Genomic DNA, 15,516 nt, shown 5'->3' on the forward strand with positions numbered 1-15,516 from the left:
TCGATTTTCTCTGAGTTAAAATTGAGATGCCCCTTACGTCTGGCTTTAATTAGTATTGATTTTCTATAACGAAGGTCTAAGAAGGGTACAATGATGTCTCGCGCCGGTCTTGTTTTTAAAAGTGCTATTGGGCCCGCTCTGTAAGCCTTGGTGATTATTGGTGAGAGGTTTCCCGTCAGTGGAACCTCTTTTGTCAGCCAACTGGACAGAACCTCTGTTAAATCTTCATTTTTCCCTATTTTCTCGTTCAGTCCTCTGATTTTCAGATTGTTTTGATGGAGAGACATATCCGTTTTTATTGCCTTTTCTGCCAGAACATCTTCTAATTGCTGTAATTGTTGAATTTCGTTCTGGGCAGTTGCGTTGGTTTTTATCACGTCTGTAGCCATTGCTTTTGTCTCTTTTAGTTCTTTTTGCATGTCTTCCATTTGCGCATAAAATGGTTTTAAAAATGTCAACATGTTGTCCAGGATCGATTTCTCCAAGTTAGACAATGCTGTTGTTAGAATGGCAAATGTTACAGGGGCTTCTGAGTTAGTAAGTTCGTCACCTCCAGACGTCATATTGCTCTTGATAGTCAGATGTGGGCCTGGTTTTGTTGATGAGGATTGGAACGCAAGTGTTGTTTGGATTTTCTTCAACTTTGGTTTGCTGAGTTGCCCAGAGTTATCCGATTCAGTCTCCATGTAGCTAGAGCTAAAACTGTTTGATGGATCGCTGTTTTTGATGAGGGGGTCAGAGGGCTAGTCGGAGCTGCGGGATCAGGCGGTCTTGTTGGTTCCCTGCCACCGGAAGCCACTAGTACAATATCTGACGTAATTCCTTTTTTTTTAATTATGTGAAATTTTCTAGCAAAGTCATATGGCTACTTTGTATTTTACAAGTGGGCTATAATGGCGCAAAAAATCAGCAACTGTATCAAATTGCAATCACAATACCAAGAGAGAAATCTTAAGCAGGCCTACTCCAAAGCAAGTTCATTTTATTTAAAGGAGCTTACTTCTAGAAAAGTATCCTTAGGTCTGCAGCTCCAATTTTGAATCCGGTAACTTGACAACCTTTAGTTTTACAATGAGACTGTTAATCATGATTTGCTGGGTTTATCAAGCTCACACATGTTTTCACAACAGGGCTTGTCACATGTATATATGGACATGATAAGATGACTGTATGTTACTGTGCAGACCTACTCCATTAAAAACATTGCATTTGTGGTGATTTGAAAGTTCAAACCTTTGCAATAATTAAGTGAGCATACTTGCATGAACCCATCCCTTACCACACTATTCTTTAATGTTTTCAGACTCAAGACACACCTTACCCCACAGTTTGTTATGTAGAATCATCTTTTGTATTACATATTGTTGAGACTTTTTTGCTTTTCTCACCATCTTCTCACTTTCACCTTGTCTCTCTCCATGACTATCTTTTGGTTTTATCCCTCTTTCCTCTTCTCTTAAAAATGTAAACAAAAAGGACAAAATATTTTGAAAAAAATGATTGTGCCCTTGGTTTTACCCAGCTCAAATTGTCCAGTGACCTAACCTACCAGTTTGCATTAGCCAGTAAGAACACTGCACTAATACTAAGTCAACTAAACTGGCTCCATGTTTTTTTCCAGGGCAAATTTGGGGTTCTGACTTTGACCTACAATGTCTTTAAAGGTCTGGTCCTGCATTTTCGTCTGTATAGCACCCTTCTCCCAATGAGATTAGCTGGTGAGGACCTGATTAAAGGGCCATCTTGCCAAGGCGGCATCCGCGCACAGCACAGCCTCCTCTGCAGCAGCCCTAGAAGCCTGGAATGCCTTCCCTCAAGATGTTCAACTGGCCCTGTGTTTTTGTTGTTCCACTGAATGGTGAACCACATTTTGTTTTCTATAGCTTTTAGGTATGCTTTTAAAAGTTGTTCATGCCTGTGTCCATTTTTTATGCTTGGTGGCACTTTGTTTTACGTACTGAAAATATATTTGAAGGTCAAGTCTCCTATCTGGTTGTTTCATTCTTTTGTTAGATCAGGGTGGACATGTTGGATGTTTTGTTATGCTGTACATTACTCTGAAGTCCTTGAGAACCAGCTCATAAATTTTGTAGATCAATCAAGTTGGAAGGCCAGAATCTTATAATTTTAGAACTAGAAGGGACTATAACTTACTTAGTCAGTCCCCTGCCTGGATGCAGATCTATGCATTTTTCATCAGCCATAGATCATTGTGGGCACTCAAGACCACAGGCACACAGCAAACAGGTCATGCCACAAACCTCAAGAGAAAGTTCCTGGGGGTTGCCAAAATTGTTCAAACTCCATGGAAGGATTTAAGGCAAGTTTCAAGTAACCTTTCAAATGAAGACGAGACATAATCGACTCCTGTCAAATGGCTACCATAAGGATTTATTTGTATTAACTAGCAAAAAAAACAATAACCCCAGAACCACAACTATTGACATCATTTTTCTTAAACTGTTAAATTGCTTCAATAGTACCACCATTAATTTATAGAGAATGGTTGAGATCTTAAGTTCACTTGCTTGGAAACAATTACTACTCAAAACAGTGGGATGTATTTCCTGGTGAATGTCCTTAGGGTTGGTGTCCCTGTTTTACAGATTGGGGAGAAAAAGTTGTGTATTACCCTATAATGGCTGGAGCATAATTCAAACCCAGGTTCACTCCATTAAACTACACTGGTTCACTTTCCAATACTACCATCAGTAATACAGGAATATCAGACTTAATAGCTGCATTTGTCTCTTCAACCCCAGTGCCTATAGCCAGTCTTTGGGATGTTTACAAAGGTAGTATCCTAAACAACTGGTAACATGCATTTAGAAGGCAGTAACTTCTCAGAGATGGTTTTGTAGCCTCCTGTGGGAAAAGGGTTTTCATCAGTGCTATAAACTACTTGGAAAAGAAGCAGTCATAAACTTTATTAGGTGCTAGTATCTAGGAAAGTCAGAAATAATGGTTAGAAAGAAAATGACACTTTCAAAACTGAATTGTTCACTTTCATTTCCAAAGCTATAAATAACTCTAACCTTAAAAGAAGAATAGCGATTCTTCCCACTTTTGGCCTATAGTTTGGAATGCAAAAATGCCCTCCATTCACACATTGCTGACATCACAGCATGTACCAAGGACACTTCCATTACAGACTTTCTCTTGTGTAAGCAGATCAAATCAATATGCAGGGAAATGGACAATTAATATAAATATATACTGAATTTAGACTGCCATTATTTATGAAAGAAGCATGCAAAACTAATGACGCCGCATGAAATGATTGCCTTGGGTCCCAATTATTGGGAGAAAGGGGGGTGTATACTTACTTAAAATAAATAAATGTAAATCAAACACAACACCAAAACTTAATTACTCCAGATTTAGCCAATGTAATAAGCAAGCAAGCTGTGGATTATTGCATTTAGCTGCATGAGCGAATAATAGGAGGAGGGAGACAGATGAGAGTTATATTGAGAATGCTGCATGTCCTTACCAAATGCATTTCGTCTCCTTCAATCCACTGGGTCCATCCACGGCCTTCTTTTTCTCCTTTCTGAACACAAAGAAGTTTATCTCCATCCCACGTCACACAGGTCTAGCAACAGACATAAAATTAATTAGCATGAGATGGTTTCGTCTTTTAGGTGCACATAAATTCAATTTCCTTTAGGAAATAGAGCTCAATATTTAATGAAGGAACACAGGCATAACTGCTCTCAGAAGAAGGTGGCAGGTCACATGAGCTGTCATCTCTTTAAAGTAACAATGGGTTGGATTTTGCCAGCTTTTATACTTGATGCGACCTGATTATTTTTCTCATTGCAGACTCTGTCTCATTAAGCTTTTGTCCATACAGTTCCCATAGTCTCCAGGAGTAAGCAAATGGGCCCCCTTCCCCCTTTCTTCTAAACATTTTAAGATATCAAAAAGTTAGTAAGTTAGTATAAACTATTTCTTAAATAAATGCATTTATTTATTAAAAGGCTTGTGCCCGTTTGCTCCAGTGAAGGGAGTTTTCTAAAATACATCAATTTTCTAAAACCCAGAATATAAAGTTGTAAAATAATCAGAATAAAATAATTATTTTCACCTCAAAAATTACTTCAACTGCCAACCAATCAACAATGAAAGGCCCTCTTAGCCAGTTGGGTGTAGTGGTTAAGTGTGTGGACTCTAATCTGGGAGAACCAGGTTTGATTCCCCACTCCTCCACTCGCAGCTGCTGGATGACCTTGGGCAAGCCATAGTTCTGTCAGAGGTGTTCTTGAAAAGAGCAGTTTCTGTCAGAGCTCTCTCAGCCCCACCTACCTCACAGGGCGACTGTTGTGGGGAGGCGAAGGGAAAGGAGTTTATAAGCCACTCTGAGACTCCAAATTGAGGGTGGGGTATAAATCCAATCTCCTCCTCCTTCTTTTCTCTTACATTTACTTATTTACTTATACAATTTATACATGCACAGTATGACCCTCAGACCTTTTGAAAATAAGTACTTGTTGAGGCTCTCTAAACTGATCTAGTTTTTTTTTAAAGACCCCCGGAGGGGATTTTTTAATTTTTTTATAATACTACATAAACGACAAAGAAAAGAAGGGAAGGGGATCTAGTTTCCATGCCTTCATTGGGATTAACTTGGTTAAAATCCAAGCACAAAGACGTCAGTTACTTCAGGGGTTAATCTCTCTCAGTTGTGCTCTCCAGGGCACTTCATGATACATCAGCATAGGTTTGTCAGGCACAGAGTTGCTGTAGTTTACAAGTGCCCCATCCAGAATGCTACTGGTTTTGAGGCTGTGTAGCTAATGCTGGGACTGAGGGACAGGATGGGGATTCTACTATGAACCACCCACCCTGCTGCCTGTCTCCCTACCTGAGCTGACAGAGCTGGTCTCGGGGATGGTGTTGAGGGCCCCTAGGCTGGCTGTCTTGGGGAACTTCAATATTCATGCCAAGGCTGTTTTGGCAGGAAGAGTTCTGAATTTCATGGCCTTCATGACAACCATGGGCCTGTCTCAGGTACTAACTGGTCTTACGTATTGGTCACATTCTTGATCTGGTATTTTGTTCTGGGTAGGATGAATGTTTTCTGAGGGTGGAGAAATTGATGATGGTTTCTTTATCACAGGCAAATCACTACCTGCTTGGGTTTAGACTTACAGGGAAACCAAAACTATGCAAGGGTGGGAGATTTATTAAGATGATCCACCCAATGCCCTGGTTGATCTCCAGAATGAGGAAATGATCTGGGCAGTTGGCATGGACAACCAGGTAGCCCCTTGGTTTATGAAGGGGCTGCAGACAACAAAAAGACAATTGAGACAGATAAAGCAACAGTGGAAGATGAGTAGGCCAAATCCGATAGGACATGGGCAAAACTGATTTTAAAGTATATTCCATGATAATGATGACAGCAAAGAAAGAACACTTTCCCACCACCTGCACACTGTAGGCCAGCAGAAGTGTTCTGGATGGTCAGAGGCTTGCAGGAGGAGGCTGACTGCTCAATGGCATGCTGTATTGCTCACCACTTTGCAGATAAAATCTCTCACATCTGTTCTGACTTGGGGGAATTTCACATTACCCTTTTTAAGCCGGTTTTAAGCCGTTATTGATCCATCTTGGAGTAAACCGGTACAGGGCTGCCATTTCACACAAACCTTTCCAATACCGGTAAAGAGCCATCGCTGAAGCGGTTTGGCATTTCAGACTGCACCACTTTTTCCTGCCCTTTTTCACCCACGTGGGCGATTTCCATCTTTTTTTTTAAAAAAAATGTTAATTTTAGAGCGCTATAGCACTATAGCGCTATAACGCAACACCAAAACAGCACTATAGCAACCCCATTGGAATGCCTGGACTCCACTGGGATATATGAGATGGCCATCTGGAAACAAGTACCCCATTGGATACAGGCTTCAAGCCAGAGATCAGGACATCAATGATTGGTGAGACAGATGTTGCTAACTGTCATTCCTGCCCCCGATCCGGCACCTGGGAGCCCTGAAAAGGAGGACTCCGTGCCTTTAACATCAGAGGTATGAGAGTCCTTGCCAAACCTAAGTGCTGGAGGGGATGAATACCAAACCCCAGGACAGCTTGCACCTGAAGCCGATCAGGCAGTGCCTGGCCCCAGCAGTACACCACCTGATTCTCCACCACCTGTCGACCGGCTGAGGAATCAGAGACACTGGGACATGGCAACTAGATGCAAGGAGGCACGCTTGCGCGGTCGGAGAACAATGAGCCCGGAGTTCTAGCAGAATCAAGGACTTCGCAAGGCAGTGCTGATGAGTTAACGACCCAGCACGCTATTTGATCAGGTCACTGACTGCTGGCAAATCGTGCTGGCAAACTAGTCCTTCAGACGAGAAGCTCTGCACCTCTGACACTGTTCCTGAGATCCCGTACTGACTGACTTCCCGGTTCCTGAATCCAGTCCACGTTTTGATGACTCTCTGGCTCTTGATCCTCGGTTCTGCACCCTGACATTCGACACTCACTTCTCTGGACTCTGACCCTTGGTAACGCTCTGACTACGGCTTGGCTTTGTGTATTGGGACACTGGCTCTGCATTTTTTAAAATCTTTCTGGCTTTGACTCACGGACTGAACTGTAAACTCTCCCTCTCTGCCCGGCCCCCTGGCTCTGTCATGACAGATTGCCAGCACCACAAACTGACTCGTCCACACTATGCAGGACAGAGCAGCAGGCGGGTCTGAGCAGCTCACGGGGGTGATTAACCAAGTGCAGCAGCTTACCCAAGCGGTACTTGCCCTCCAAAATCAAGCAGCCACCACCGCTGCTGCTGCTGCAGCTGCTGCGACACCCTCACACTGCCCTGTGAATCCACCTGACCGTTTCAGTGGAAGTGTAGACAAGTTCCCTGCCTTTATTGCTCAGTGTGAACTATACATAGAGCTCCATAACTGGGACTTTCCTACAGATAAAACCAAGGTCTGCTTTATTTTGAGTTTACTTAAAGGACAAGCTTCAAAATGGGCTACTCCCTTGTTGGTGGGGGCTTCTCCATTACTCTCTGATTACCCCAGTTTCAAAGCCCATTTCTCTGCTGCTTATGCCAATCCTGTACAGGCAGCCACTGCTAATAAAAAAATACGGGCTCTCAAGCAAGGAAAAGCATCTGTAGCTCATTATACCACCGAGTTTCAACTGATAGCCCAGGATTTAACCTGGAATGAGTCTGCCTTTATGGATCAGTACACTGAAGGTTTGTCTGATGAGGTTTTGGACGAACTGGCCCGGAGTGAACGACCCAAGACCCTTCAGAAACTCATCCATCTGTGCTTACGCATCGACGGCCGACTCCAGAGTCGCTGTCAAAGTAAAAGCCACAGCTCCACTATGCCTAGTGTCTCTCGACCACCCTCATGGGCTGGCTCTTCCAGCCCCTCCACTCCTGGTAATGAAGGAGAACCTATGTAGCTGGGAGTCGCCTGACCACGCCTTACTCCCGAGGAGAAGACATGATGGTGCACCCAAAACCTCTGTCTCTATTGTGGAGGGGGCAGGGCATTTTCCCTCCAGCTGCCCCGCTAAGCGGAGACACCCTGAAGCAACCACACCGGAGGTAAAAGAGCTGCCCCAGGCCTGAGCGGACCTTCGGGCTTGGGGCATATAGCAGGGACTTCCAGCTCTTCATTTCCTGAACAAGCACCATTCTTGGTGCCTGTGAAACTACAACTCCCCGATGGCAGATGGCTTTTTAACCACGCCATGCTAGATTCAAGGGCAGTCTGTTGTTTCATGGGCCTCCTCTTTGTAAAACAACATGACATTCCAACACAAGAAAAAAAGACCCCGGCTCTAGTCAAAGCCATTGACAGACGATTACTTTGCTCTGGACCGGTGGTCCACGAAACTCGGCTTCTCACCCTATGGGTCCACCAACATCAAGAACGATTAAAGTTTGATATCATGAGACTGCCCCGGTTTCCTGTCATCTTAGTTCTTCCCTGGCTATGAACCCATAACCCACAAGTAGATTTGGTTCACCAAGAACTTCAGTTTCCTGATGCCCACTCTTCGTCGCTCCTGTCATCCAGCCACCCTGAACACTGGTTCCCTATTGTCCACCCTGAACCACCATCATCAGTCACTCTACTGGCTGCTGCTTCACTTCTCTCTACACCTTATTAAGCCTTTGCAGACGTTTTCAGCGAAAAGGAGGCAGATGAACTGCCCCTGCAGCGGCTTTATGACTGTGCCATTGATCAGATGCCAGATGCTCTGCTACCCATGGGCCGCTTGTATCCCATGGCAGAACCTGAACTTGCAGCCCTTCAGGACTACCTTGAGAAAAACCTGGCATGTGGATTTATTCGGCCTTCCACATACCTCTTATCATCTCCTGTCTTATTTGTTAAAAAGAAAACAGGGGATCTCCGCCTTTGCAATGATTACCGTGCACTGAATAAGATCACGATCTGAGATTGCTACCCGCTTCCATTGATCCCTGAACTGCTTGATTGTCTAAAAGGGGCACAGATCTACACCAAACCTGACCTTTGAGGTGCATACAATTTAGTGCGCATTAAGGCCGGCAATGAATGGAAAACATCATTTGGCACCAGATATGGTCAATATGAACATCTAGTCATGCCATTTGGCTTGACCAATGCTCCAGCAGTCTTCCAGCGCTTCATGAACGATGTGTTCCAAGATCTATTGGACCGGTTCGTTATCATTTACCTGGACGACATCTTGGTATACTCCGCCTCCTTGACCCAGCATACTGATCATGTACAACAAGTGCTGCAACACCTCCGAGCACATGGACTATATGCCAAATGTGAAAAATGCGCCTTTCACCTGAAATCTGTCAAGTTCTTGGGCCACATCGTATCACCACAAGGAATCCTGATGGACCCAAAGAAAGTGGAAGCCATTCTTCAGTGGCAAGCCCCTCAGAATAGAAAGGACATCCAACGACTACTTGGCTTTGCCAATTATTACCACCAATTCATTCCATCCTATGCAGCATTGACCACACCCTTGACATGTCTACTTCGGCCAAAAGAACCATTCCAATGGACAATGAACATGCCTTCACCACCTTAAAAACCCACTTTGCCTCTGGCCCATTGCTCCACTACCCAGACCCCCAACTCCCCTTCACAGTGGAATCAGACGCATCCAGTGTCGCCATAGGGGCCATTCTCTTTCAGCAAGACAACCCCACCCAAGCTTTACAACCTTGCGCCTACTACTCCCGCCAGCTCACGCCAGCAGAACACAACTATACCATATGGGAGAGGGAGTTACTAGCTATCAAAGCCGCATTCAAAGTCTGGCAACACCATCTTGAAGGGACTCATCACCTGATCCAAGTCCTCACAGACCATAGAAATCTAGAACACTTACAATCCACACGCATGTTAAATCAACGCCAGATCCGCTGGTCTTTGTTCTTTTTTCATTTTAATTTCAAGATATCCTACATCCCTCATACCCAAAACCAAAAGGTGGATGCCTTATCACGAAAACCAGAATATGCACCCGCTATAGGAGAGGAACCTCCAGAGACCACTATTCTGCCACCCACGGTCTTCACCACCCCTACCTGTCCATGATCCTTAGCCAATGGCATCAGGACCGGCCAAGCTACCAATGCATGGGCACAACAGCACCTCCAAGAGCTTCAGCAAAGTGCTACAGGAGACCTAACCACCCAAGATGGACTCCTGCTTTACCGTGACCGTCTTTATGTTCCCCCGGGGCCTCTTAGTGCTCGAGTTCTCTGTCTCACCCATGATGCTCCTCCTGCTGGACATTTTGGGCGCCATAAGACCGCTCACCTGTTAACTCGGGAATTCTGGTGGCCTCGAGTTTGGGCAGATGTCAATCGCTACGTAAGCTCCTGCGACACCTGCCGCCATGCCAAAGACAATCCCCACCAAACCCTCCGGATTACTACATCCCTTATTTACTCCATCTGGTCCTTGGGACATTGTGTCAATGAACTTTATTGTCGACCTTTCTTGGTCCCAAGGACACACCTGCATCTTTGTGGTAGTGGATTCATTTACCAAAATGGCACACTTCGTTCCATGTGCTAAAATTCCGACTGTGGCTGAAACCGCCCTCCTGTACCTGCACCATGTCTTCCGATTACATGGAATCCCAACCAGTATCATCTCCGACCGCAGCACACAATTCTCCTGCCATTTCTGGCAGGCCTTACACACTGGCTTGGGAACCGAGATCCATCTGTCTTCTGCCTATCACCCCCAAACCGATGGACAGACAGAGAGAGCCAATGCCACCTTGTAGCAGTATCTCCAGTGCTACACCAGCTACCATCAGGATAACTGGTACTCGTTACTACCGCTGGCTGAATTTGCATACAATAATGCAGTGCACACCTCCACCCAGACAACACCATTCGCAGCGAACTGTGGACATCATCCGTGGTTCTTCTCCGCTATTAGTCCCTCCTCCAACGTCCCAGCGGCGGACGACCACATACAAGAACTATAAGCACTGCATGATCTTCTCCGAGAGCAACTACAACAAGCTAAAGACGCCTACAAACTTGCGGCTGACCGCAAGCGGCAGGAAGGACCGCTTCTACATGTAGGCGATCTAGTCTGGTTGTCTACTCGGTATCTTCGTACTCCTGGTTGCTCTCGCAAATTGGAGGCCTGTTTCATCAGCTCCTACAGAATTACCTCCCAGATCAACCCTGACGCCTTCCGCCTGCAACTTCCTGACCACCTCCGGATCCACCCTCTCTTTCACCGTTCCCTAATCCAGTTGTCGTCCCCTCCTGATTCAAACCGGGGCACACCACCTGCACCACCACCGCCTGTCTTGGTTGATGATGATGAGGAATACGAGGTACAGCAGATCCTCAATTCCCATCTTCAATGAGGTACTCTTCAATATCTCATGGATTGGAAAGGCTATGGGCCTGATGATAGATCTTGGGAACCTGCCCCCAATCTTCATGCCCCTGACTTAGTCTGGCAATTCCATGCCTCCTGCCCTGACAAACCCAGCCCTCGGGATGGGGGGGTCTGAGGGGGGGATAGTGTCATGCCTGCCCCCGATCCGGCACCTGGGAGCTCTGAAATGGAGGACTCCATGCCTTTAACATCATCAGAGGCACGAGAGTCCTTGCCAAACTTAAGTGCTGGAGAGGATGAATACCAAACCCCAGGACAGCTTGCACCCGAAGCCAATCAGGCAGTGCCTGGCCCCAGCAGTATGCCACCTGATTCTCCACCACCTGTTGACCGGCTGAGAAATCAGAGACGCTGAGACATGGCAACCAGATGCAAGGAGGCATGCTTGCGCCGTCAGAGAACAATGAGCCCGGAGTTCTAGCAGAATCAAGGACTTCACAAGGCAGTGCTAGTGAGTTAACGACCCAACACGCTATTTGAACAGGTCACTGACTGCTGGCAAATCGTGCTGGCAAACTAGTCCTTCAGATCAGAAGCTCTGCACCTCTGACACTGTTCCTGAGATCCCGTACTGACTGACTTCCCGGTTCCTGAATCCAGTCCGCGTTTTGATGACTCTCTGGCTCTTGATCCTCGGCTCTGCACCCTGACATTCAGCACTCGCTTCTCTGGACTCTGACCCTTGGTAACGCTCTGACTATGGCTTGGCTTTGTGTATTGGGATGCAGGCTCTGCTTGTTTTTGATTTTTCTGGCTTTGACTCACGGACTGAACTGTAAACTCTCCCTCTCTGCCCGGCCCCCTGGCTCTGTCGTGACACTAACCCAGCCTGATGTGCACCCATCCATGCCAAAAGGCGATTGGCTGGGAAGTGACTGGTAAAGAGCTGGGTCAGGTATATAGGGCAGGGAGGCAAGCCCCTTATCTTTGTGGGTTGAAGTTGGTGAGTGGTAGCCTTGTCTGGTTACAGTGGTTTTGTGTGACTGTGGGAGAGGCTACTGACCTATTAGTCATGGTCTCCATAACCACCTTGTTGCAACCCATCACCTTCCCCTGACTCATCTTTGGGCATGGAAGGGTTAGCAACATCTATCTCACCAATCACTGATGCCCTGATCTCCCCTTGAAGGCTGTATCCAATGGGGTACTTGTTTCCAGGTGGCAGATGTAGCCATCTCATATATCCCAGTGGAGTCCAGGTATTCCAATGTGGTTGCTATATTGCTGTTTTGGTGTTGCATTATAGCGCTATAGTGCTATAGTGCTATAGCACTCTAAAATGATTTTTTTTAAAAAAAAAAGACGGAAATTGCCCGCATGGGCAAAAAAGGGTGGGGAATCGCGCTTCAGAAACGATACAAGAAATTGAAGACCTCTTGGAAGCAGTTTACAGGTAAAACGCTTCAGCCACTTTTCCTGAATGGGACAGAAGCGTTTCTGTCTGAAAGTGAAAATATATTCTGGTAGGGAACCGTTACTAAAACAGTTCTGTCTGAAATGTCAGACCAGAAACTGTTAGGGAACCATTCCTGTACCGGAATATATTGGTTGTCTGAAATTCCCCGTGGACTCTACATTAGAAGTGACAGAGTCAGGGAGCCAATTTGTCCAATTGTGTGGGATACTTTTTAGTTTATCAACTTTTTGTATGACCCTTGCCCTTTCTGGTCACTTAAATTGGGAGGAATGACTGCACTCAAGAAGTAATTAATGCTTCATTAAGAGAGGGAACTGTTATCTCAGCCTTGACACAGACTGCAATAGTACCTGGACAACTCTAAGCCTTCCTGGATGAGGCAAATTGTGTGGATCCTTTCCAATTTGGTTTCAGGCCTGATTATGGGACTGAAACAGGCTTGGACACCCTGGTGGATGACTTGCTCCAGGAGATGGACAGAGGGAGTATGACTCTGTTGATTCTCCTGTACCTCTCAGTGGCTTTCAATACCATCAATCATAGTATCTGTCAAGGCAACATGAGGTCAGACACCATGGGTTCCCAGGGCATGTGCACACAAGAACCAGACTGTTATAAAATGTTAAGTTTATTCAAAAGTATTAAGAAAAATAGTTATTGCCAACACATTACTCAGAAATCATACAGAACAGAAAATAACAAAGCAAGCTTCAACTACCTAACATGATAGAGAGCTGCATTAGGTGGCACCAACCTTAATGGACTGGGATTAGGAGGCAGCATTCTGCAGTGGTTCAGGTCCTACCTGGAGGGTAGGTTTCAGGAGGTGGTGCTGGGGGACTGTTGTTCAGCCCCATGGCTGTTTGCCTGTAGGATCCCACAAGGTTCCATCTTATCCCCTGTGCTCTTTATCATCTACATGAAACCGCTGAGTGAGGTCATCTGGAGATTTGGGCTGGTTTTTCTCCAATATGCAGATAACTCTCAACTCTGTCTCATGCATTCAGATGATCCCAAGGAGAATGTAGAAACCCCAAACCAATGCATGAAGGCAGTTTTGGAGTGGATGTGGGCTAAAAAACTGAACTTTAAACCAGACAAGACAGTAGTGCTACTTGTTGGTGGAAAGTCTGACCCAGGATTTAAGGTATTAAAACTGCAGAGCGCTGATAAAAATGATTACTTTTAAACTGTGGGGTTTTTCTGAACTGCAGCCACCAGTTTCCTCTAAGCTGAGTTAGTGTGAGCTAGCTATGGCTTTTTAGTCTCCAGCTCACAGATTTTTGTCCTAGCTCAGGTAGTCACAACACATTATGCAACATTTTGTTACGGGTCCCCTCTTGCATAAATATAAAAGCTTAAATTAAGAGCATCTTTGGCCCAATTCAAATATGATATTGTGAAAGTAAAGGGCTTCCTCAAGCAACTCTGAATGGGCTCCTCGTCTTGTACTGTGATGCAACACATGCAAAGCAGCTGTGTGTGCTTACTTTCCATACCAGGGATCTATAGCCAGTTCAGATTCCACTCCTGCATGCTAACTAAGCACTTGTCACTGTTTTGTATGGCTTGTATAGGTACATTGTATGGATTACATGAGAAGCTGAGTTAATGGCAAAGCCATACAAGTAAACGCTGTGCCTCAGCAGTGTCATGTTTAAAACATACAAAAATCTGTATTTATTGAAGTTTTCATTTTCACAGACCTTTTAATGCCAGAGACCTATCTTTGCTTCTTTTCATCCTGCAACCTGTGTAACCAGTGTCCCACCCAACCTAGTGAAGCCAAATATAGAGCATGGGAGCCCATTAGAGGGGCCATGGGTCAGTGGCACAGCATCTGCTCTACGTGCAGAAGATCCCGGGTTCAGTTGCCAGCATTTCCAGCTAAAAATACCAATAGTAGGTGATGTGAAAAAGCTCTCCCTGAGATGCTAGAGAGCCACTGCCAGTCTGACAGTACTGATCTTGATGGACCAATGGTCTGTGTAAGGTAGCTTCGTGTGATCTATGACTCAATAAACCTCCACATTTTGCTGCTGGACTAAGACAAAAGGATATGTGTGTGCCAAAAGATATATGCGTGTGTGTGTGTGTGTGTGTGATACATTCTTTCTGACATGTCGAAAGTCGTACAGGTCCACCTTCCTGGTCAAAACTTCAACTCAGTACTTCATTAAACAGTCAGATATGAAGACAGATGTAAGCCATTGACATGAGATGGGAAATCATTTATATCCCACTCAAAGAAAATATTTTAGCATCCATTTATCTGTGGTAAGAAAATCACTGAACCGAACCCCATGTTTCTTTGCAAGCCCTTTGTTCGAGGAAAATCTCTCGCAACATCTGCATTACATTGTTCATGAATCTAAAGAATTTGGAAACATTTAGAAAGAAAAGATTGGTATGCACCTACCATTAAGTCAAGGAAGCCCGAATATTTGCAATACTAAAGGCTTGCCTACATGCAGAAACTCACATCACACCTCCAGCCAGCAGACAGTGCCTGACTGACTGCCTTGCTTCAAGGAAACAAAGAACATCCTGAAATTGTAACATTAGTGTTCTTTGTCATTTAGAGATTTAAATGCTTGTACAGGGATTAGCCCACTCATGCCAGTACAGGAATGAGAGGGAATCCTGTACTTTTCAGTACATTAAACAAGAAGCCACGAGACAGTCTGTACCATCTCTGGTCTTCACAACAATTTGCCACCAGAAACTCTTTTCACTAGTCCCTGCCTTTCCTAAGGGAGAAATTCCAACCCTTAGTTAGCATCTGGGATTTAACACAATAACAACTCTATCTAGAGATGCACACTCTTACCAAGGTAGCATATGTGGTCAGCGTTTAAGCACTAGGCTTAGACTTGGAATTCAGTTACAACATCAAAACCAATTTAGCAATAAGGAGGATCTTTATTCAGTACAGAGCTTAGCATAGACTACCAGAGATTACAAAAATAACAAAGGCTAGGGTAATTTGCCTTAACTACACATTGAAGATACATAGTTACCACATCAGGAACATCCACAGTCCAGAATAGTCCAAGGGATTTTGAAGGGAAATCCCATTTTTGCACAGCCATGTGCTCCAAGTCACAAAGCAACTCTTTGTCTCTCAAGAGGCAGCATTTCAGGTGCCATAAAACAGATAATGACAAGAGGAGGAAG

At 45.0% G+C, this 15,516-nt stretch overlaps 1 protein-coding gene across 1 annotated transcript in view; it reads right to left on the reverse strand.

Moving 5' to 3' along the window:
• Nucleotides 1–1,016: 1,016 nt before the first annotated feature.
• Nucleotides 1,017–15,516, reverse strand: part of LOC107111071 (retinol-binding protein 1-like) — a 72,132-nt gene continuing 57,632 nt past the window's right edge. Inside the window, exons 4-5 of the mRNA XM_015411985.1 lie at nt 3,494–3,595; nt 1,017–1,058 (exon numbers count right to left, since the gene is read on the reverse strand). Of these exons, the coding sequence (XP_015267471.1) occupies nt 1,017–1,058; nt 3,494–3,595 (144 nt within the window). The remainder of the gene's footprint in view (nt 1,059–3,493; nt 3,596–15,516) is intronic.

Source organism: Gekko japonicus, unplaced genomic scaffold (genome assembly GCF_001447785.1).
Source record: "Gekko japonicus isolate JY-2015 unplaced genomic scaffold, Gekko_japonicus_V1.1 scaffold676, whole genome shotgun sequence".
Lineage (NCBI taxonomy): Eukaryota > Metazoa > Chordata > Lepidosauria > Squamata > Gekkonidae > Gekko > Gekko japonicus.